Genomic DNA, 20,347 nt, shown 5'->3' on the forward strand with positions numbered 1-20,347 from the left:
ACAACACTCAGCATTCAAAATGATTCTTTCAGAGCAGTCTGTGAACTAATGACCTCTCCTCTGGCAGAGAAAAAGTAAATAGTTCAGGAACAGTTGAGATAATAAAAGTCAGATAACAGCCCTCTCCACGACTTTGAAAGTCGTAGAGCTTAATGGCTTTTTTGCATAGAGATAACAACTGGAGTTTCTTATCTCTTCCTGTACTGGAAACAATTAGACTGATGTATCTGATCTTAATGTTTTATTTCTTAGCTGTACTACACATACAAATCATAATATCATATATTTTTTTTCGCTTCAGTGTCTCTTTAAGAGTTCGGTATGGCTACCACATATTATATCAACTGCTGTGTATTATATTCTAAGATGTTAAGCGGGTATATCTAGTCAATAATATTATAGTCCGCTGAAAAACATTTATATGGAAAGGATATGGGCAAACACAAGTAGAAAAATAAAATTAAATGATGATCGTGAGCTCCTCCAGGGCTTAGAAAGCGAGATAGTTCACTGTTCTAGTGGGTAAATATGGAGTTTGTATGCCTCAGTATTCACGTTGCCAGCGGCTACGTTTAAAGCTTGAACAGTTTAATAAGCAGGTGAATGAGGGGGGGGCATCATAAGGATGTGTGTGAGAGAGAGGGGCTTATTTAGGCAAAGCCTCGATCCATGTCATGGCCTCCTCTGGTTTTTCAAAAAAAATTACCGACTCACCATCTTGTATACGGAGACGAGCGGGGAACATCATAGCGTATATAATTTTTTTCTCCCGCAACTTCTGTTTGACTTGTGTAAAGGACTTGCGTAGCTTTTTTGTGTTTCCGTAGTAAAGTCCGCAAACAGCATAATTCTGGCGTTCTCATAATGGAGATTCTCAGCTTTCCTAGCCGCAGCCAGTATTGCGTCTCGATCTTGATAATTCAGGAGCTTGAAGATAATCGGGCGAGGAGGGGTGCCCGGTGGGCCACGTTTAGCCGGCATTCTGTGTGCTCTTTCAATGAGGAAGAAAGATGAAAAGGTATTGTCAGGTAGAAGTTTCCGCAATAGGGATTCCACAAAATCCGGAACATTATCGCCCTCTATGCCCTCCGGCAAACCAAGTAGCCTTAAGTTATTTCGTCTGTTGCGGTTTTCCGCATCTACAGCTCTGTGCTCTAATGCCTGCAGGCGTTTTTCCATACCTGGAATGGTGCGCGTGTGGCCCTGTTGTGTGTCCTCCAGGTCAGACACTCTGCGTTCCGTTTCCTTGGTTCGTTCCCTTATGTTTGAGACATCTTGCCGTAGCAAGCTAAGTCCAGCTTCGTAGTTATCCATTTTCATAGTAAGGGAGGCCTGACACTGTTTGATTGCGTCTAGGATTTCAAACGGGTCCGGCGGGGTCGGCTAGTCGCCATCTTGTATATCCTCGTGGTCAGGAGATGGAGGGACCTGCTTGTTCTTTGGGATATGTTTAAGCTGAGTTTGTGATGCAGAGGATTGCTCTGAAAGGTCTATCTTCTCCCCTTTATCTTTAGTTTTGTCTTTCTCTTTTTCCCTGTTCGTTTTGTGGCTTCTTTGTGCCATTGTGGTTGTCTCGTACGGAGCAAATCTATCCGCCGTGTAGTGGATGCGAGAAGGGCCCGCCAGTTCCTCCCTTGCCGGGAGCGGGAGAGGTTTCAGCTCGGCTTCTGGTAGCGCCGGAGGATCGCACCACTCCAGAACTTGCGCTGCAGGTTCAGCAGACATATGCCAGCAGATTTATTTTATTTTGGCTGATGAACAGCAAGGTATTTGCAGGGATTTCAGCTGCTGGGCGGTGGAGCTCTTTCTTTAGGCTGTCAGCCGCCACGCCCCGTTGTTTTGTATGTTAAACTTCACCACTGAGGAGTTTTACCCCCTAGAGCACCAGAGCAATGTTTACCTTTCAGCGCTCCTTCCATTCATTTGTCTATAACTTTATAATTACTTATCGCAATGAAATGAACTAAATCTTGTTTTTTTTCCACCACCAATTAGGCCTTCTTTAGGTGGGACATTATGCCAAGAATTATTTTATTCTAAATGTGTTTTAATGGGAAAATAGGAAAAAATGTGGGAAACAAATCATTATTTTTCAGTTATCGGCCATTATAGTTTTTAAATAATGCATGCTACTGTAATTAAAATCCATGAAATTTATTTGCCCATTTGTCCCGGTTATTACACAGTTTAAGTTATGTCCCTATCACAATGTTTGGCGCCAATATTTTATTTGGAAATAAAAGTGCATTTTTTTCAGTTTTGCATCCAACCCTAATTACAAGACTATAGTTTATAAAGTAACAGTGTTATACCCTCTTGATATAAATATTTTGAGTTCAGCCCCTAAGGTAACTATTTATGTTTTGTTTTTGTTTTGTTTTTTTTTTGGTACAAAAAAATTGTAATTTTTTTTTTTATTAATTACAAAAAAAAAAAATGGTAACAATTGGGGAGTGTGGGAGTTAATGAGTTAATTTATAATGTATTTGTATATGAAAAATGATTATGACTGTAGGTTCACTATTTGGCCACAAGATGGCCACAGTAATTTTTTGTAAATGCGTCCAGGGAGGCTGGGAAACTTTTTTTTTTTTTTTTTTTTTTTTTTTTTTTTTTTCTCACAATGATCGCGCTGCGCAGCCAATCATTGCTGGGGGGCTGAGATCAACGAACGGGAATGGTTTTCCCCATTCATTGATCTCCAAGCAGGCGGTGGCATGCACAAGCGTGCGCACGAGGGACATCGGCGCGGGGGGGGGGGGGGTGCGTGTATCTACGTCCCTGGTGGTCAAAGGATGTTTTAAAGGGGCGTAGTTACACGCACCCGTGGTGGTAAAGTGGAGCTGAACTCTTGCAAAGGACAGAAGGAAAACACAAAGAAATGAACCCTGTATGTATTCAGAGAGTTTAGCCTGTCTAATTCCCCCCCCCCCCCCCCCCCCCTCATCTGTGTCTTAGCACAAGTTGTAATTTTATCCCTCCGCTGTGTCAGATGATTGCCACGGCAGAGAGCTAATTGGTAAACACAAGTTGTTAGCAATATGTCTGCTTCCATTAAAAGCAGTAAGTAGACACACAACGTATTTATTGCAAGATTTCTATCATCTGTAATAAAGACATTTTTTTTTTTCTTTAATGGTTATTATGCTGTTGCGTATCTTTTAGAGCAGAGAGGAAGTTCTGAGTTCAGGACCGTTTTAAGCTTCAGATTCTGGAGAATCTCTGTGAATATTAATGGCCTGCATGCTCTCCCAATCTGCAGGTGAGAGGGGCATAAAGGAAAGGATCCGTGATCTATATGCACTCACTACTTCTGAAAGTTTTCAAACGGTACAATGCTGGACACATTGGCATCATCAGCAATGACCATGGGCCACACCAAGGAGGAAATATCTGAGAAGATCTTGAATCACGCCCTGGAGATTATCTACCTGCTAACAGGAGAGGTGAGCCTGTGCGTTCATAACCACATGCAATTCAAAAGGGGGTTAAAACAGAGGTAGGGTTCCCATATATTGGTCAATATTGTGGCCTGATTGACCTTCGATTCCGTAAGTTGATTAAATCGAGAAGAGAATCAGTACCTCAAAAGGGCCGCTCGATTGATTTATGGCAGAAATCGCTCAAATGTATCGATTGGGAATGATGGAAAAATCTCAGTCGCAAAAGCTTGATCCAGTGTGGGGCAGTTATGGCGTTCGGTAGTACGATGACTGACCGACCCCTGCCTGTAGCCATACATTTAACTATGATGGGCAGATTCGACCAAGAAACAAATCTCTCTCTGATCAAATTTGATAAGAGAGAGATCTGTCAGCTGCCCATACACCACAGGCTGATTCCCGATCAATTTCATGCTGAAATCAATCAGGAATTCTCATAGCCTGCCGCATCCGTCGGCCCGACGCTGTCCCACTAATATCAAAACTGCCCCCCCCATTCTTGGTGCACTGTAACGTTTATCGTCCGTGTCTGCCGCAGGCTCCTAGCTCCGTCCTCCATCCCTACAGGCGCCTCACGTGGTTGCGGAGTAACACGTGTGACGTCACATTACGCACTCACATGCACGCCAACAACCACTTGGGGTGCGTGTATGGACAGAACCAGCAGCGAACACTGGCAAGTAAAGTATAGTGCACCGGAAGGAACAATTGAAATTAGGGGGGGACAGCGCTGGGGGTTTCATAACGTTTGTTCCGACATGGCTCGCTCTTACTGCCTCGCACCCCATCGACCACGACAGCCCAACATTTTGCAGCATGTCCAGTCAATACATGTTCGGCCTGAAATTGGTAGTATCGTCTATTTTGCTTAAAAAAATAATTGAATCTGATGGTCAATTAGCCGCCAAGTTAATAGATGTATGGCCACCTTAGGACATTTTAACCTCCCTGGCGGTATTCCCGTGCTGAGCTCGGGCTATGCCGCACAGGAGGATTTCTCAGGCCCTGCTGGGCCGATTCGCATAATTTTTTTTTTTTTTTTGCAACACGCAGCTAGCACTTTGTCAGCTGCGTGTGCATTCCCGATCGCCGCCGCTACCTGCCGATTAGCCGCCGATCGCCACACCGCCCCCAGACCCCGTGCGCTGCCTGGCCAATCAGGGCCGGGCAGCGCTGAGGGGTGGATCGGGACTCCCTTTGACATCATGGAAGCCCTTCAGGAAATCCCGTTCTTTGAACGGGATTTCCTGATCAAAGATCACCGGAGGCGATCGAAGCGGGGGGCTATCATGTAGCGAGCCCTAGGCTCGCTACATGATTTAAAAAAAAAAAAAAACTGCTGTGCTGTCCCCTGGTGGTTTCTAAGGCCTGGTGCACACCAAAAACCGCTAGCAGATCCGCGAAATGCTAGCAGATTTTGAAACGCTTTTTCTTATTTTTCTGTAGCGTTTTACCTAGTATTTTGCGGTTTTGTGTAGCGGTTTTGGTATAGTAGATTTCATGTATTGTTACAGTAAAGCTGTTACAGAACAGCTACTGTAACAAAAAACGCCTGGCAAACCGCTCTGAAGTGCCGTTTTTTAGAGCGGTTTGCGGTTTTCCTATACTTAACATTGAGGCAGAAACGCATCCGCAATCCAAAATCTGCAGCAGCTCGGAAGTACGCGTTTCTGCAAAACGCCTCCCGCTCTGGTGTGCACCAGCCCATTGAAATACATTACCCTAGCGGATCCGCACCCGCAAGCGGATCGCAAACCTCAGCAGAACCGCTCTGATGTGCACTAGGCCTAATAGACCGCCAGGAGGGTTAAGCTCCCTTAATTCTAACTACATTAAAGGAACACTATCGATTTAACATGTTTTTTTCAATTGAGATAAGTTGTTTGGTGCTGCTTAGTATTGGTTATACATTTGGATTCTTATCTCTTTTACTGTTATCAAATTCCTTTCACACTGACTACATCATGAAGAGAAGGGGAATGCCCTCACATTGCATCTGTTAATCCTGTGTATGAGAGAAAGCTCTCAATGCCTGTCTCTGACTGAACTCTACAGAGAGCAGAGGAAATGTATCTTATGTGCAACATAAACCTTTGTAATACTGTAGTGTGTGAAACCTGATAACAGTGCCAGTGCAAATAACTGCTTCAAAATTACACTGTTTTTAGCATGTCAGACTGCAGAAATTCACACCTCTTTAAATGAGACATTTCAAACATGGCTAAAATCTACACACAATGAATTACAGCTTTTGCCTCTGATATTTAACCCTTTCGCATTCTGTCGTTTTCACTTGAGAAATGTTCACCTCCCATTCATTAGCCTATAACTTTATCACTACTTATCACAATGAACTGATCTATATCTTGTTTTTTCCGCCACCAATTAGGCTTTCTTTGGGGGGTACATTTTGCTAAGAGCCACTTTACTGTAAATGCATTTTAACAGGAAGAATAAGAAAAAAAAATGAGAAAATTCATTATTTGTCAGTTTTCGGCCATTATAGTTTTAAAATAATACATGCCTCCATAATTAAAACCCACGTATTGTTATTGCCCATTTGTCACAGTTATTTCACCATTTAAATTATGTCCCTATCACAATGTATGGCGACAATATTTTATTTGGAAATAAAAGAGCATTTTTTCCGTTTTGCATACATCACTATTTACAAGACTTTAGACAGGGTGAATACCGCTCATGCCACCACTTCTCTGACAGTGCTCGACCTGGCCCGCAAAACCAAGAAGTCAAAGTGAAGAAAGAAGGGTCCGCACTTGTCACGAGAAGTGAACTTTATTGAAGGACGTATCCATAAACAGCCAAGGCAACATCTATGCAGCTAACATGTTTTGGACAGTCTGTCCTTAATCATAGCTAACATGATTATACAAATATACAAAAATACAAAAAAATTGCAAAAAAATATGTAAAATATGTAAAAACACAAAGTACATAAGGAACATATGAAATCCCATGAGCATAGACAGAAGTATCACTGTAACCTGGTTAAAATATAGCAAAGCATATTTTTGTATATTTTACACATGCAGATTTGGCATGACTGTTGGTTATCCCAGTGCATTCGCCCATCTTCATGTGTTTTACTCCTCCCTCCTTCCTTTAGGCGGAGTGATGGGCGTGTACAATGCATTGGGATTCCTACTTATCTTGCCACTTAGCCATAATCATGTTAGCTATGATTAAGGACAGACTGTCCAAAACATGTTAGCTGCATAGATGTTGCCTTGGCTGTTTATGGATACGTCCTTCAATAAAGTTCACTTCTCGTGACAAGTGCGGACCCTTCTTTCTTCACTGTTTACAAGCTTATAAAAAAAAAAAAGAGAGAAATATTTCATCTTTACATAGATATTTAAAAAGTTTAGACCCTTAGGTAAATATTTGTGTTTTTTTTTTTTTTTGTTTTTGTTTTTTTTTTATAGTAATGTATTTTTTTTTTTATTTTTTTTTTTTTTATTAAACATTTTATGTGGGCATTTTTGGGAGGGTGGGATATAAAAGTGTTTTATTTGGGGAAATATTGGTGTATTGTAATGTTTTGGGGCATTTACTTGTAGTTTTACTTTTTGGCCACAAGATGGCAATCTCGATTTTTTTTTTTTTTTTTTTTTTTTTTTTTTTTTTTTTACATGACGTCACTCTAAGCGTACAATGTACGCTTAGAGGGACACAGCTTCAGAAAGAGCGAAGCTTCCGAGAGAAGCTGCCGCTTTTCCAGCGGGGGAGAGGAATCAGTGATCGGGCTCCATAGCCCGATACATTGATTCCGTGGCTACCGACTCCGCGGCCGGGAGTGCGCGTGCACGCGCGCGATCGGCCGCGGGAGCGCGCCTGTCCTCCTTGACGTTTTTATACGTCAAGGAGGACAAAGTGGTTAAACATTTTATTTGGGTAGTTTTGGGAGGGTGGGATGTAAACTATAGGCTTATAATGTAAATGTGTGTTGATTTTTATTTATTTTTTTACTTTTAGTTGTAGTTTTTACTTTTTGGCCACAAGATGGCGGCCATGAGTTTGTTTACATGACGTCACTCCAAGCGTAACATACGCTTAGAGCGACGCATGGGGGAGGTAACAGCCAGAAAAGGCGCTTTTTCAGCGGGGGAGAGGAATCAGTGATCGGGCACCACAGCCCGATTCACTGATTGCCTGGCTAACTAACCGCGGGCCGGGATCGCGCGCACGTGCACATGGTTCCTGGACGTAGTTGCTACGTCCAGGAACCAAAATAGGTTAACATGAAAAGTAGGAAAATGTTTACTGTACACAGCTACTTAGACATTATTTGTACATTGTCATTTTAGAACACTTGGTTTGATATTGTTCCTTTAACAGTCTACAATATGTGAATTCCATCCATGTGGGTTGTCAGCTTGCATGCACTGCAGGTCATGGGCTGACTGTGTTTTTGTCTTGCAGAAATATGTGATTGTGAAGAAGAAGTACCCGCACTGCTGTATCCACCCAAAATCTGGAGGGGCAAGTATAACTTCTCAACTCCTTTTTATCACGTTTGCTGTAGTTTGTAGTATTGTCTTAGGATGCTTGAGTGGAAATAGGTTTCATTGACTTGCTGTAAATACATTAAGTGCCAGTTAACACTTGTGCCGCACGCGTCAGTGAGAGACGCGCGGCGGCACTTCCGGGTCTGCGGGAACGCAGGCGAATCCCAGAAGCCGTGCCATGCACGGCTATGGGATTCGCAGCCACCCGTGCGAAAACTGTGGGCAGTGTCGGCCGAATCGCTAGGGTAAGCGATTCGGCCGGTGGCGCCATAGTTTCCTATGGCAGAGTTTCCCCGCGTGATTTGCCTGCGGGGAAACTCTGCGGATTCGGAGCGGAAACCACTAGTGGACACAGGCCCTGATGAGATGCTTGTTGCCACAGCTGATAAGCCGAAACAGAATTATTATTTTTTTTTTTTTTTAACCATGGAATCAGTACATTTCGGTTCAATCTAAAGTACGCCTTGCCAAGTAAAGGCCCTGCACACTTGTGTGTTGGCTAGCAATGTAGTTGGTAGCATGTTCCTCAAAAAGTAGCAGCACCTGTGTTTCCAGCCTCTGTAGTGCTGATCCCATTGCACTGCTCAGTGATCGGGAATGCAAGCAGCAATGCGTTACCAGAATGCATTTCTGTGCAGCGCATGAGTGGCGCGGAACAGGAAAAAAGGGTGTCACGGGCCCCTTTGAAAAAAAAGGGCACCACCATAGGCCCTCATTAGAAAAACCACACTTTGTGCCAATTGGAGGAAATTTGGGCACATGGAGGTGCCCGATGAAATGGCAGACGCCAAGTGATGCCGGTATTTAGGGGGATGCAGTAGGGCACATGCCTCCCTGTGCCCATCTTTACTGTCATTGATGCAAACCATGGCTCTGTGGCGGGGGAATGTTAAGGTTTATGCACGGGGGGGGGGGGGGGTTAGGGTTAGGCATAGGCATTGGTAGAGGGCGGGTTCTGTGTGAGAGTAGGGTTAGGTTTAGTCATACGAAAAATATTGGTAAAGATTACTGATATTTTACTATCAGAATCCAGTAGTAGAATATTGCTAATTTTAGTAATATTGTGCTAGAGTGAATTCCTCTCACTTTTTTTTCATGTACACTAAGTGGAGACCTCTCTCTCTGCACTGTCTGATGTCCTTGTGAATTGTCCTAGCATTGCAATTTGTAAGTGTGGACACGCCCTAACACCACAGTAACTACTCTTTTTGCACCAGTAGTAAGCTGCACGGAGGTTGAAATATCGTTTTAAAAAAAAAAAGAGCAATTTCCATTTTAGGTTATGAGATTGCTTTGTTGGCAGCTTCTACATGACCTACACAACTGATTTCATAGATAAGTCTGATTTCAGACCTGACAGGTATGTGGCCTCCACATTCATGCAAAGGCCAGGAGCACTGTGGGAAGGGGGTGTAGCCAGATGGCTCCTGGGGCTCAGAAGAGAAACGTTTGGGAAAACTAGCTGGACAAGCAAGGTGATAATTCTGCTAGAAAGCAGCTTTACCGCCCACTTGATGCAGTCCAGCACAGAAACCCTGTAAGAAGCAGTCTGCTTTCGGAACGTGTAGTCACTGTGTTATTTCTCTGGCCCAGGTACCCGTGAAGTGTGAAGATGTTGCGGTCTTTTTCTCTATGGAGGAATGGGACTATATCAAAGGACACAAGGAAGACTATGAGGATGTCATCATGGATACAGATGCTCCTAGCAACACAGTGGAAACTGCAGAAAACACTCACTTGGGTAATACCACATTCTTAACTTCCCTGGAGGTAACCAAGTCAGGCTTGGGGCAGAAAACCGAAGCTTAGAGCGGTAATCCCAAGCCTGACCCGTGGGAGCGCTATGCAGAGTGCAGCGGACGTATTAACTCACCTCCCCGGGTTCCAGAAGCCTGCAGCCATTCTCCTTTCTGTCCTCGGAGGCTCTGAATCTCTCTGTTGGGATCGCCTGATGACAGACGGCAATCTCACTATGGTGTTACAGCGTCACCCAGAGGATGGAAGGAGAATTGCAGTGCTGGATGCCAGAAAGGTAAGTGCTGGGCTGCCGCCGATCTCTCTGCGTTACGGTTATATTTCCGCATTTTAGGGTCTGAAAGCATGCTAAGAAATTGCACCACTTTTAGACCCTAAAATCCAGAACTAAATCATTCCGCCAGGGAGGCTACGACCTCTTCCAAATGGGAGACTGTACAGAATGCTTGTCTAGCAGTCCATTGTCTTGTCTGCCTCCTGCCAGTGCAATTTAAGTGCATCCGAATTGCAGCGGTTGTAACACTACACATGAAGTGCTGACACGCGGTGGTGTTACCCGGTGGCAGAGTATCAGGGCATATTGCATATGCAGTGGCGTAGCTAAGGAGCTGTGGGCCCCGATACAAGTTCTACAATGGGGGCCTCCCAATCCCTCTATACATAACAATTGATACGGCGCACAAAAACCTGCCAATGGCAACTACAGTGACAGAGGTGGAAGAAGGGGATGGGGTGCAGTTTAATGATTACTACTATTCTAAGTATCTATAGAAGTGATTATTATGAGCACAGGATAGAGAGCTAATACTGTAGTTGAGGGAGGGCCCCTCTGGCCCAAGGGCCCCAATGCGGTCGCTACCTCTACACCCCTGTGCATATGAGCACAGCTGTGGGCACTTCAGATGTGATTTTTATGGGGGGGGGGGGGGCACCTGTCTAGCGTCTATACCGAGCACTAACTATCACCTGGCCGGTACAGGAGAGCAGCTGACAGGCATTGTCTTCACTGTCCATCACTTGCCCGTATGAAAAAGGCCTCAGGCTTCTTGCACGCATGGTTCAGTGTGATTGTCAGGCAGCAGCAGAGCGCACTGACAGTAATTTTCAGAGCTTCGCCTCCCCCCCCTCCCCCCCCCCCCCTTTCCCGCTTAGTGATGTGCTCCATGCTGGACTGGAAGTACCTCAATTGTTTTCCAACGATCTGCGCATGCCCGCTGCACCAGTGCTACAACAATGTAAACAGATTGTTCCGATGCCATTGACGCCAATGCAATCACATGCTGAGAGTTACCATTTGGCAACGCACTGCAGAATCTGCATCATATGAACAACTTCCATCACGTCTCGTCGCACCATAGGTACTGTGGCCAGTCTCATAGAGACTCATCACCTCTGTGATGGGGGAGAGTACCTCGACGTGGCCCTATAGTATGCAAGGGGCCTTAGTGATATGGAGGCTGCCATATTTATTTTCCTTTTAAACAATACCAGTTGCCTGGCAGCCCTGCTGATCTATTTGGCTGCAGTAGTGTCTGAATCACACCAGAAACAAGCATGCTGCTAATCTTGTCAGATTTTACCTGATCTTCTGCATGCTTGTTCAGGGTCTTTGACTAAAAGTATTAGAGGCAGAGGATCAGCAGAGCTGCCAGGCAGCTGATATTGCTTAAAAATAAATTAATATGGCAGCAACCATATCAATCTCAGCTCAGGTTCACTTTAAAGAGAACCCGAGGTGGGTTCTGACAATGCTATCCACATACAGAGGCTGGGTCTGCTTATACTGCCCAGCCTCTGTTGCTATCTCGATTTCCTCCCCCCCCCCCCCCCCCCTCCCTGCGCTCTGCTATCCCCCATAAATCACCCAGCCGTGCTGTCGACACACAGCGCGTCGCAGCCGGGTGTTTACAACTGCAGCTGTCACTCTCGCCTCTCTTCCACCCCCCCCCCCCGCCTCCTGCATAGCTCCGGTCGCCGCCGGCGCCCCTTCCCTCCAATCAGCGGGGAGGGAAGGGATGCAGGCGGGGACCGGAGCTATGGGGGAGCGGCGAGACTGACAGCTGCAGTTGTAAACACCCGGCTGCGACGCGCTGTGTGTCGACAGCACGGCTGGGTGATTTATGGGGGCATAGCAGAGCACAGGGGGTACTTAGGGGGGGATCAAGATAGCAACAGAGGCTGGGCAGTATAAGCAGACCCAGCCTCCTTATGCTGATAGCATTGTCAGAACCCACCTCAGGTTCTCTTTAAGGACACCTGAAGTGGAAGGGATGTGGAGGCTGTCATATTTCCTTTTAAACAATACCAGTTGCCTGGCAGCCCTGCTGATCCTCTGCCTGTAATACTTTTAGCCATAGAACCCTGAACAAGCACAGAGATAAGATGTTTGACTGCATGTGTGATTCAGACACTACTGGAGCCAAAATATGAGCAGAACAGCCAGGCAACTGGTATTGTTTAAAAGGAAACAAATGTCAGCTGCCAAATGTCTCTCACTCACATAACATATAAATTACACTGATGGTACGTGCATTCACAAAAAAGGTGATTTTTTTTTTATTTTTTTTTTTATCTTGGGCTTTGTTACAGGACTATTTTAAAACCTCAGTAATCTTATTCTTCTAACTATCCTTTTAGAATTGCCAGACCTCCGAGCTGGGGAGGTAAAATGTGCCTCACCTGCACCCGCAGCTGCCTCATGCGCTGACGCCGTTGTCTCCACGGCAGCCACAGCTACTGAGAAAGCGGATGCCTCAACCAATACCTCTCCTGACCACGTGTCTGATGCCTCAGCCGGCGCCTCCGCTGCTGAAAAGCGGGACAGCGACACTGACGACAGCAAAAAGGACAAGAGCGAATCGGAGGAGAAGGCCAAAGAGGACTCTGAAGAGAGCGATGAGGACACCTCTACTGGTAAGACCGTGATGGCGACAAACTGACTATTTAAATGCTAAACAGAAAAAACCCTCAGATGTGCTGGTGCCAATGACTTTGTTACGAAGCAAGCAGGTATTGCTGACCACAGAAATACTGACACTGAAACGGGAACAGTAGTGTGCAAAGGGGTTTATTGTAAACTATGCATGCAAATAAGGTGCACCCACATGCATAGCAAGCTATGTACAAATATCTAGGGAAATTCAGTGATATGTGTGTATATGTATATATGTATATATATGTATGTATGTATGTATGTATGTGTGTGTGTGACCCATATACACAGCAACTGTATACAGGTAACCACCAATCAACGAGAACATGCAATCCAACCTATCTAACTCCGTAGTGCAATAACGATAAACATATACAAAAATACAATATACCATATACAGTGTATACACACAAATCAGTGCGGTATCACAAGGAACATACAGTGGCAAGTCAAGACAGAGTATCAGGGACAGCAACGGCTAATCTGGTACATACCTACAGGGGAATAAGCAAAAGCAGAGTCAGGACAAGCAAAGGTTCAGCAACAAGTAATCAGATCAAGCAAACAGTGTACAAAGATCAGGTAACGGGTGTCTTGAAAGCAACATGTTGCTTTCAGAGGCGCTAAATGCCGGGAAACAAGTGTAGGGACCCGAACCGCTAGCCTTGAAGGCTTCCTATAAGCCCTCAAAGGCTAGCGTTTGAGCGCACCGCTGAGCTCAGCAGACGTCCATGTGAATCAGCCATAAGTCCTGTGTTTAACTGTTTGAATGCTGTATATAATCTTTAGGAGCAAAGAAATGCTGGGTTTCATACCACTTTTTTTACATCAGACCCTGCATGTAACCTTTTTTTTTTTTTTTTTACTCAGAAATTGAACCTATGAAAATGGATGTAGTCAGAGAACGCCCATTCGCAGGCCCTCTATACCGCGAAGCCATGCGATTTGAGATGACGGAGGAGATACAGGAGGACGGAACGGTGAGACCCCTCAGCACAGAAGCCACCTTGTTGGATAAGCTCCATCCTGAAATCTACCGCTACGATCAGAACATCTGGAGCATCAGCCAGCGCTTCATCTGCGGCACCAATAACAGACCGTACAACCAGCCTCCTATCATCGCCGACGACGATGACAGGGACTCGGAACAAACGCCAATCCAAGTGCCCAACTTGGCCGAAGATAAGCCGTACCGCTGCGTCGCCTGCGATCAGCTCTTCAAGTACAAATCCAGCGTCACGAGACATTATGCCGTCGTACACGGCGTCAAACCCCACCAGTGCAATGAGTGCGGAAAACGGTTCTCCACAAAGTTTAACTCTGTAGTACACAAATGTCATCCCCGCAAAAACAAGAGTTCCTGGGGAAATGACCCAACGGGACTGAACAGTTAAGGAAGCAGCGGTCAGACTGCAGGCGGGTATGTGGGAAGTAGGCCACACCTACTTTGTAGACTAAACAGTTTGTGAACGTGTTTCAGATTAGAACATTGAATGGAGCTTTAAAGGGTAAGTGCATCTATAAAGTGCATTACCCTGTGTAACTCTCCTGGGCGCTTTTAGCCTCCCCTGGAAGCAGCTGTCTGCAGAGTATCCAATAGCCTATCGCCAGGTGGTGACAGCTTGTGGAGCTTTACTTTAGTCTACTACCAGCCCCTCTGCCCACTCAAGTTACAGTGTGGTACAGGTGGTGCATTTATTTGTGATGAGAGAGAGGTAGTTGCTTGTACACAGAACGGCAACATCTAGTGGCCAGAAGATGGCAAAACTGGATTAATGGAGCTTCCTTCAGCTCTTAGTGTTGTTTGAATTCGGGCTTCTTAATTCAGAAACCTGAATTACTCCGTTCATTGCACTTCACCACCAAAGCTAGTGGAGAGAGTGATAGGGTTGTGGCCTGTGACTCCAATGCTTCCCCCTTCCAAGTCAGACAGAGGAAGCCTCGTAGCCTTGTAAAGAGTGTCGTGAGTGACCTGCCTATGACCCTCTCCACTAGCTTTGGTGCTGAAGTGTTGTCAATGGTGTAATTCAGGTTTTCCGTATTAAGAAACCCGGATTTGAACAATACCACTACCTTAGAATTGGAGGAAGCGGGTTTTAGGCATAATTCTGGTTTCTGAATGGAGGAACCCAAATTCCAACACTACTCTTTGGCCCGGGTCAGTCAGAACGCAACTTTTTTGTGATTGTTTTGCCAGATCAGAAATGGACAGCTGATGGATTCTATTATTTATTAATAGGACTTGCTTACACTTGTCAGTCCAGGACGGATCCATGGGATCTGTTGCGGTTAGCAGAGCACAGAGTCCCGACCTGCACAATTTTTTTGGACAGGCGGATGTGTTTTTCATAGATGTCTATGGTGGAAACTCATCTGCTCTGGGCTCCAGTTGGACCACAAGTAACCACTGGAGCATATGCTGCATTATCCGCTCCGGTTGGCAGTTGGAGCTCCTGCTCAGGTGATTTGGGCTGACAGCAGCCAAATGGGACAAATACTTGACCATTTTCTGTCAGGGTGCAGAAATCCGAATTACACATTGGGCGTAATTGACAAAGGTTTTTCACCTGTTTTCACCTTATCTTTGTTACATTTTTAAGCTCCCAAAGAGCAATAATATATTTAAAGGACTTGCAATGCAAATCCTGCATAAAAAAAGTTATGTACCTCTTTCAAAGTGCATTCCTCCTGGGAGACCATCCGCGCCCTCACATTCACTTTGCTGTGCTTTATTGCCTGTCTCCAGGCTCTGGAGCAGACCCCAACCCTCCCCAGGGTCGCTTTATCTGATGTAGATAAGGATCGCCGCTTTAAATTTATGGTATGCGCAGTTTGTATAGCCGCTGACTTGGCTGCGCAGGTCGAGCTATGTCCAGTCTCGTACGCGTCATGTGGTGCAGTAGTCATGTCATGTGAGTCATGATGCGTACGAGACTGCCGGGAGAGAGGACCCGGGGTGGACAGAGCTCGACCTGCGCAGCCACGTCAACGGCTATACAAACTGCGCAGGCATAAATTTAAAGCGGCGATCCTTATCTACATCAGATAAAGCGACCCTGGGGAGGGTTGGGGTCTGCTCCAGAGCCTGGAGACAGGCAATAAAGCACAGCAAAGTGAATAGGAGGGCACGGATGGTCTCCCAGGAGGAATGCACTTTGGAAGAGGTACATAACTTTATTTTTTTTTCTTTGCAGGATTTACATTGCAAGTCGTCTTTTTTTTTTTTTTTTAAGGTAAGAAAAGTAATATTGAAATCGGGAACCACTTGCTTCGAGTGATAATTTTGCTTGTCAGGGCCTTTTTCCGCTGCATAGCTACTGTAAATCGCTAATGATTTTTAACTCGCTGGGGTTGCTACCTTATCATAGAAATCATGAGAAGTATTTTCCACTATAGTGATTCGATTTGCAAATCAAAATCACTTTCTGGAGCGATTCTAAGAGGGTTAATTCAATACAAATGAAATATCGCAATCTCATAACAAAATTAATGAAAAATTGCGATTGCTAGTGAAAAAGGGCCCTAAATGTGCCGAAAGGTTATTTTTATCAATTAGCTGATGAGTCGTTTATGAGAAGTTTTGTATATAGAGTCCAATGCCTTCTAATCTTGAGCAAATAAGTTCCTGCTGACTGCCCCTCTTGCTGTGTTTTTTGTTTTGTTTTTGTGCAATTCTGTTGCTGCTTCCTATAAGGCTGTCCATTTATTAAACAGTGAGCTGTGTTCACTGTGGGGAGTTGTGTTGCAGTCCCTGTAAATACAGGAATGTAGTGGAAGGAAAAATGCGCATCGCCACTATGCATGCGGTATGTATAGAAAGCATGCTTTACTGCCACTGTGAAGGCTCGTATTATACAGTAACCAGTACCAGGCACCTTGATCTTTTCACATTGCGTATAAACTCGCAACGCAGGAGGAGCAGGCACTAGAATGGGCAGTGAGAGGATAGACACACCTAGCTGGAATGCCCGCAGGAGGTGAGAAAAGTACTACTACTGTGCATATACTGGACTGCCAAAGAAGCACCACAAGATTGGGAGGAGGGGGGTTACACAGGATGGGGGAGCACCACAGGACTGGGGATACACAGAATTGGGGGGGGGGGGGACGACTAGAAAGCTAGGGAACACTGTATAGGGTTCACCAGACTTCCAGGGATGGCTGTATAGGAGAGGGGGCTCAAAACACTCCAGGGATTGCTGTATAGGGGAGGGGGCCCAAAACACTCCAGGGATTGCTTTATAGGGTAGGGGCCTACTACACTGCTGGGGAGTGGGTCCACTAGACTCCCAGGGATTGTTGTGCAGGGTAGACAGCCCAATAGACTGCTATAGATCACATTATGGGGGGGATGGGCACTAGACTGCCAGGGAATGCTGTAATTTCCTCAACCAGCCCCACCCAGCTACTTTTTCATGCCAGCCAACTGGAAGACATTTTTGGGAGAGCACTGGTGATATTGACCCATGCATCTTTTAAACTCCAGCACCAAGGTCCATATTCTGCATCTGGTTACAGTGCAATAGTGATAGTGGGTTGAGCGGAGAGGGGTGTTGCAGTTTATAACTGCACCTTATTTTTACTTTTTTTTTTTTTTTTCCTTCTTCCAAGCTGCCTGATTTTAGACATTAGAGAATTATTATACCAACATTTTTCTTGTAGGACTTTTTACTGGTTCTTCTAAGCAGGGCTGGACCAGTCTCTGGAGCCAAAGTAGGCAATGCACACAAACTGATCACTGGTACGAAGCATTCTGACTCTTTTATGTATACCCGCGAAATGCAATTCTGGTTCCTTCAGGACAATGCCTACCATCTTCAAGATTGGACAGAACTTCTCCAGAATTCTTGGTTGATTTGTGCTCCTCCAAGATGCAATCATGATGACTTGCAAAACTAATTTTCTTACACGTTATTTGACTTTTTAAGTTGTGACAATCCAATCACAGTTCGGTAAATTGAAGCTATAGATTTAGCATCAGAAGGCTGAGTGATATTCTGTATGGGTCAATCGTAGACAGTTGTGCCAGCGGTGGTGAGGCCCAGTGTTAAAAAGACTAAATATTATGAAGGCACTTTTGACTGAAATATGGCATAATAAAGAAATATTCATGTGCTATTTAGTTCTAGGTGCTTCTCACACTGAAGAGAATTGAGGGCACTGTCCCTTTGATGGATTCTATACCTCTACAAATATTTGCCAAAATTCCCAACTTTGTCTTGGTGGGACCAGCTGAAAGGCGTACACACATGACAAGGTTGTCATGGTAAAATATTGTAGTTATTTTAATTTCTGTGGATTATATCATTAAATCAGAACCACCAGGTCTAGTATTATTCTACTCATGAAATGTTCATATTGCTTAGATTATGAAAACAAGACTAATGCCTGCTACACACTATGAAATTCCCAGTCTAATAGATAATGTCCAAAAGGTCCAATCTGAATTTTGATCTTTTTTTGTTTGATTTTGTATAGACGTGATCGGAAAATCAGATTGGACCTAGGTGTGTACCAGACCTTACCCATAGGATTGTTGTAGTTTTGTAAAAGGAGTGTGACATTGGAATTGCCTGTCATTTATGTGTCTACAAACTGTTTTAGGTGCCCACTAATGATACAATCTTAATTTGAGAATGTTATATACTTTGAGTGGATACTTTAGGTTGTCTCTCATATACACTTGTACATCTAAAATGTTATCATTAGTGTGCGCCTTTAGGGTGGTCTGTTATATGCCGTAAAGGAGTCATCAGGCAAACAAGATGAAAGCCAATTTACTTACCTGGGGCTTTGTCCAGCCCCTTGCAGCTGACAGGTCTCATGCCACAGCTCCTCTCTCAGCTGCTGGCATGGGGTCCCCACACTGTGTCTCACCGGGCGTCCTCTACTGCGTGAGCTACGCTGTCAATCAAGGCCAAGTTGTCCGCGACGTACTGCGCCTGCGCAGTACAGCGTAGGCTTGATTGTAAGCGGTGCTTCACGCAGGCACAGTGAGGACGACCTCGAGGTCATCTTCTGCAACAGGCAGGGGTCCCAAGTCGGCAGCTGCGACTGGTGCTATCAGCCTGGGACAGTCGGCTGCAAGGGGCTTGGAGGAAGCTCCAGGTAAGTAAATTGGCTTTCGTCTTGTTTGCCAAATGATTCATTTAAAGGACATCTGTAGTGAGAAGGAACTATACCAGTTCCCTGGCGGTCCTGCTGGACTATTCGGCTGCAGTAGTGTCTCAATCACAACAGAAACAAGCATGCAGCTGATCTTGTCAGATCTGACAATGGCCTCAATTCACTAATATCATGCTGGAGATAATAAAGCAAACTAATATCATGCTGGAAATAATAAAGCAAGAGAAAACTTACCACACAGTGAGAGAGTTATCTTATCTCTTTATTCCTTAAGTTACCTCCTCTGTAGTTTATTTACCTACTCTGAAGTTATTTTCACACGCAGTTAATAAACAGCCTGTCTTAAAGGGAAGGTTTAGGGTGGGAGATAAAAAAATAAAAATCAATATCCACTTACCTGGGGCTTCCTCCAGCCTGTGGCAGGCAGGAGGTGCCCTCGCCGCAGCTCCGCAGGCTCCCGGTGGCCGACCCGACCTGGCTAGCTGCCAGGTCGGGCTGTGCTGAGCTCCATGGCCTGGCACTTCTGCATCCCACGCGGGCGCGCTGACGTCATCGGAAGTCCGCCGGGCTGTACTGCGCAGGCGCAGAACTACTGCGCCTGCGCAGTACAGCCCGGCGGACGTCCGATGACGTCAGCGCGCCCGCGTGGGACGCAGAAGTGCCAGGCCTTGAAGCGCAGCAGAGCCCGACCTGGCAGCCGGCCTGGCCAGGTCGGGTCGGCCACCGGGAGCCTGCGGAGCGGCGGCGAGGGCACCTCCTGCCTGCCACGGGCTGGAGGAAGCCCCAGGTAAGTGGATATTGATTTTTATTTTTTTACCTCCCTCCCTGAACCTTCCCTTTAACCACTTTCCCCTCCACTACAGTATATCTACGTTAGCTGTGGCACCCTCCAAGCCACAGCGACGTAGATATACTGACCTGGCTGCAGCCCTGCTGTGCACGGTCGGGTGCGCTTTAGAGCGCACCCTCCGGCACTGTCAGCTGCAATACTAATTGCTGGAAGGACATGTTCCCTTTTGGCCAATTAGTCCATCCCCCTCCCATTAATGATCGCTGCAGTAGTGAACTGCAGCGATCCTTCATCTGTCCCCTTCGGCGCACAAACAGTTAAAAAAAATGCTCAAGCAAGCAGCCACACTCACCTTACCTCGGTCCTGCGACTGTCGTGAAGCCTGATCCTCCGATCACCGCTCTGAAGTCAGCCGCATATTGCCGGAAACCCGGGTCCCGGCTTGATGACGTCATCAAGCCGGGACCCGGGTTACCGGCAATATGCGGCTGACTGCAGAGCGGTGATTGGAGGATCGGGCTTCAGGACAGTCGCAGGACCGAGGTAAGGTGAGTGTGGCTGCTTGCTTGAGCATTTTTTTTAACTGTTTCTGCATAGAGGGGGCTGCCTAATGGGGGGGGGGGGGGGGTTGCATCTGGCTATATATTGGGGGAGGGGGGGGATATTTAAAGGGGGGGTGCATATACACGGGGGACATCTGAGTAACCGAGGGGGGGGGTTACAAATGTTGCACATCTTGGCATAACTTAATACTGGGGGCACATTTGACTAT

General features: G+C 45.7%; 1 protein-coding gene across 8 annotated transcripts in view; it reads left to right on the top strand.

Moving 5' to 3' along the window:
* The window catches only part of LOC137528823 (oocyte zinc finger protein XlCOF7.1-like), an 86,906-nt gene that overhangs the window by 21,654 nt on the left and 44,905 nt on the right, over positions 1-20,347 (top strand). For 6 of the 8 annotated variants that reach the window (XM_068250441.1, XM_068250434.1, XM_068250437.1 and 3 more), the window contains exons 2-6: positions 3,263-3,446; positions 7,887-7,946; positions 9,566-9,713; positions 12,365-12,640; positions 13,530-15,373. In XM_068250441.1, coding sequence (XP_068106542.1) covers positions 3,336-3,446; positions 7,887-7,946; positions 9,566-9,713; positions 12,365-12,640; positions 13,530-14,053 — 1,119 coding nt within the window. In that variant the 5' untranslated portion in view covers positions 3,263-3,335 and the 3' untranslated portion in view covers positions 14,054-15,373. Of the gene's footprint in view, positions 1-3,165; positions 3,447-7,886; positions 7,947-9,565; positions 9,714-12,364; positions 12,641-13,529; positions 15,374-20,347 lie in introns of those variants that run through there. The other 2 variants (XM_068250442.1, XM_068250435.1) reach the window with 2 other exon arrangements.

This window comes from Hyperolius riggenbachi, chromosome 8 (genome assembly GCF_040937935.1).
Source record: "Hyperolius riggenbachi isolate aHypRig1 chromosome 8, aHypRig1.pri, whole genome shotgun sequence".
In the NCBI taxonomy this organism is placed as follows: Eukaryota; Metazoa; Chordata; class Amphibia; order Anura; family Hyperoliidae; genus Hyperolius; species Hyperolius riggenbachi.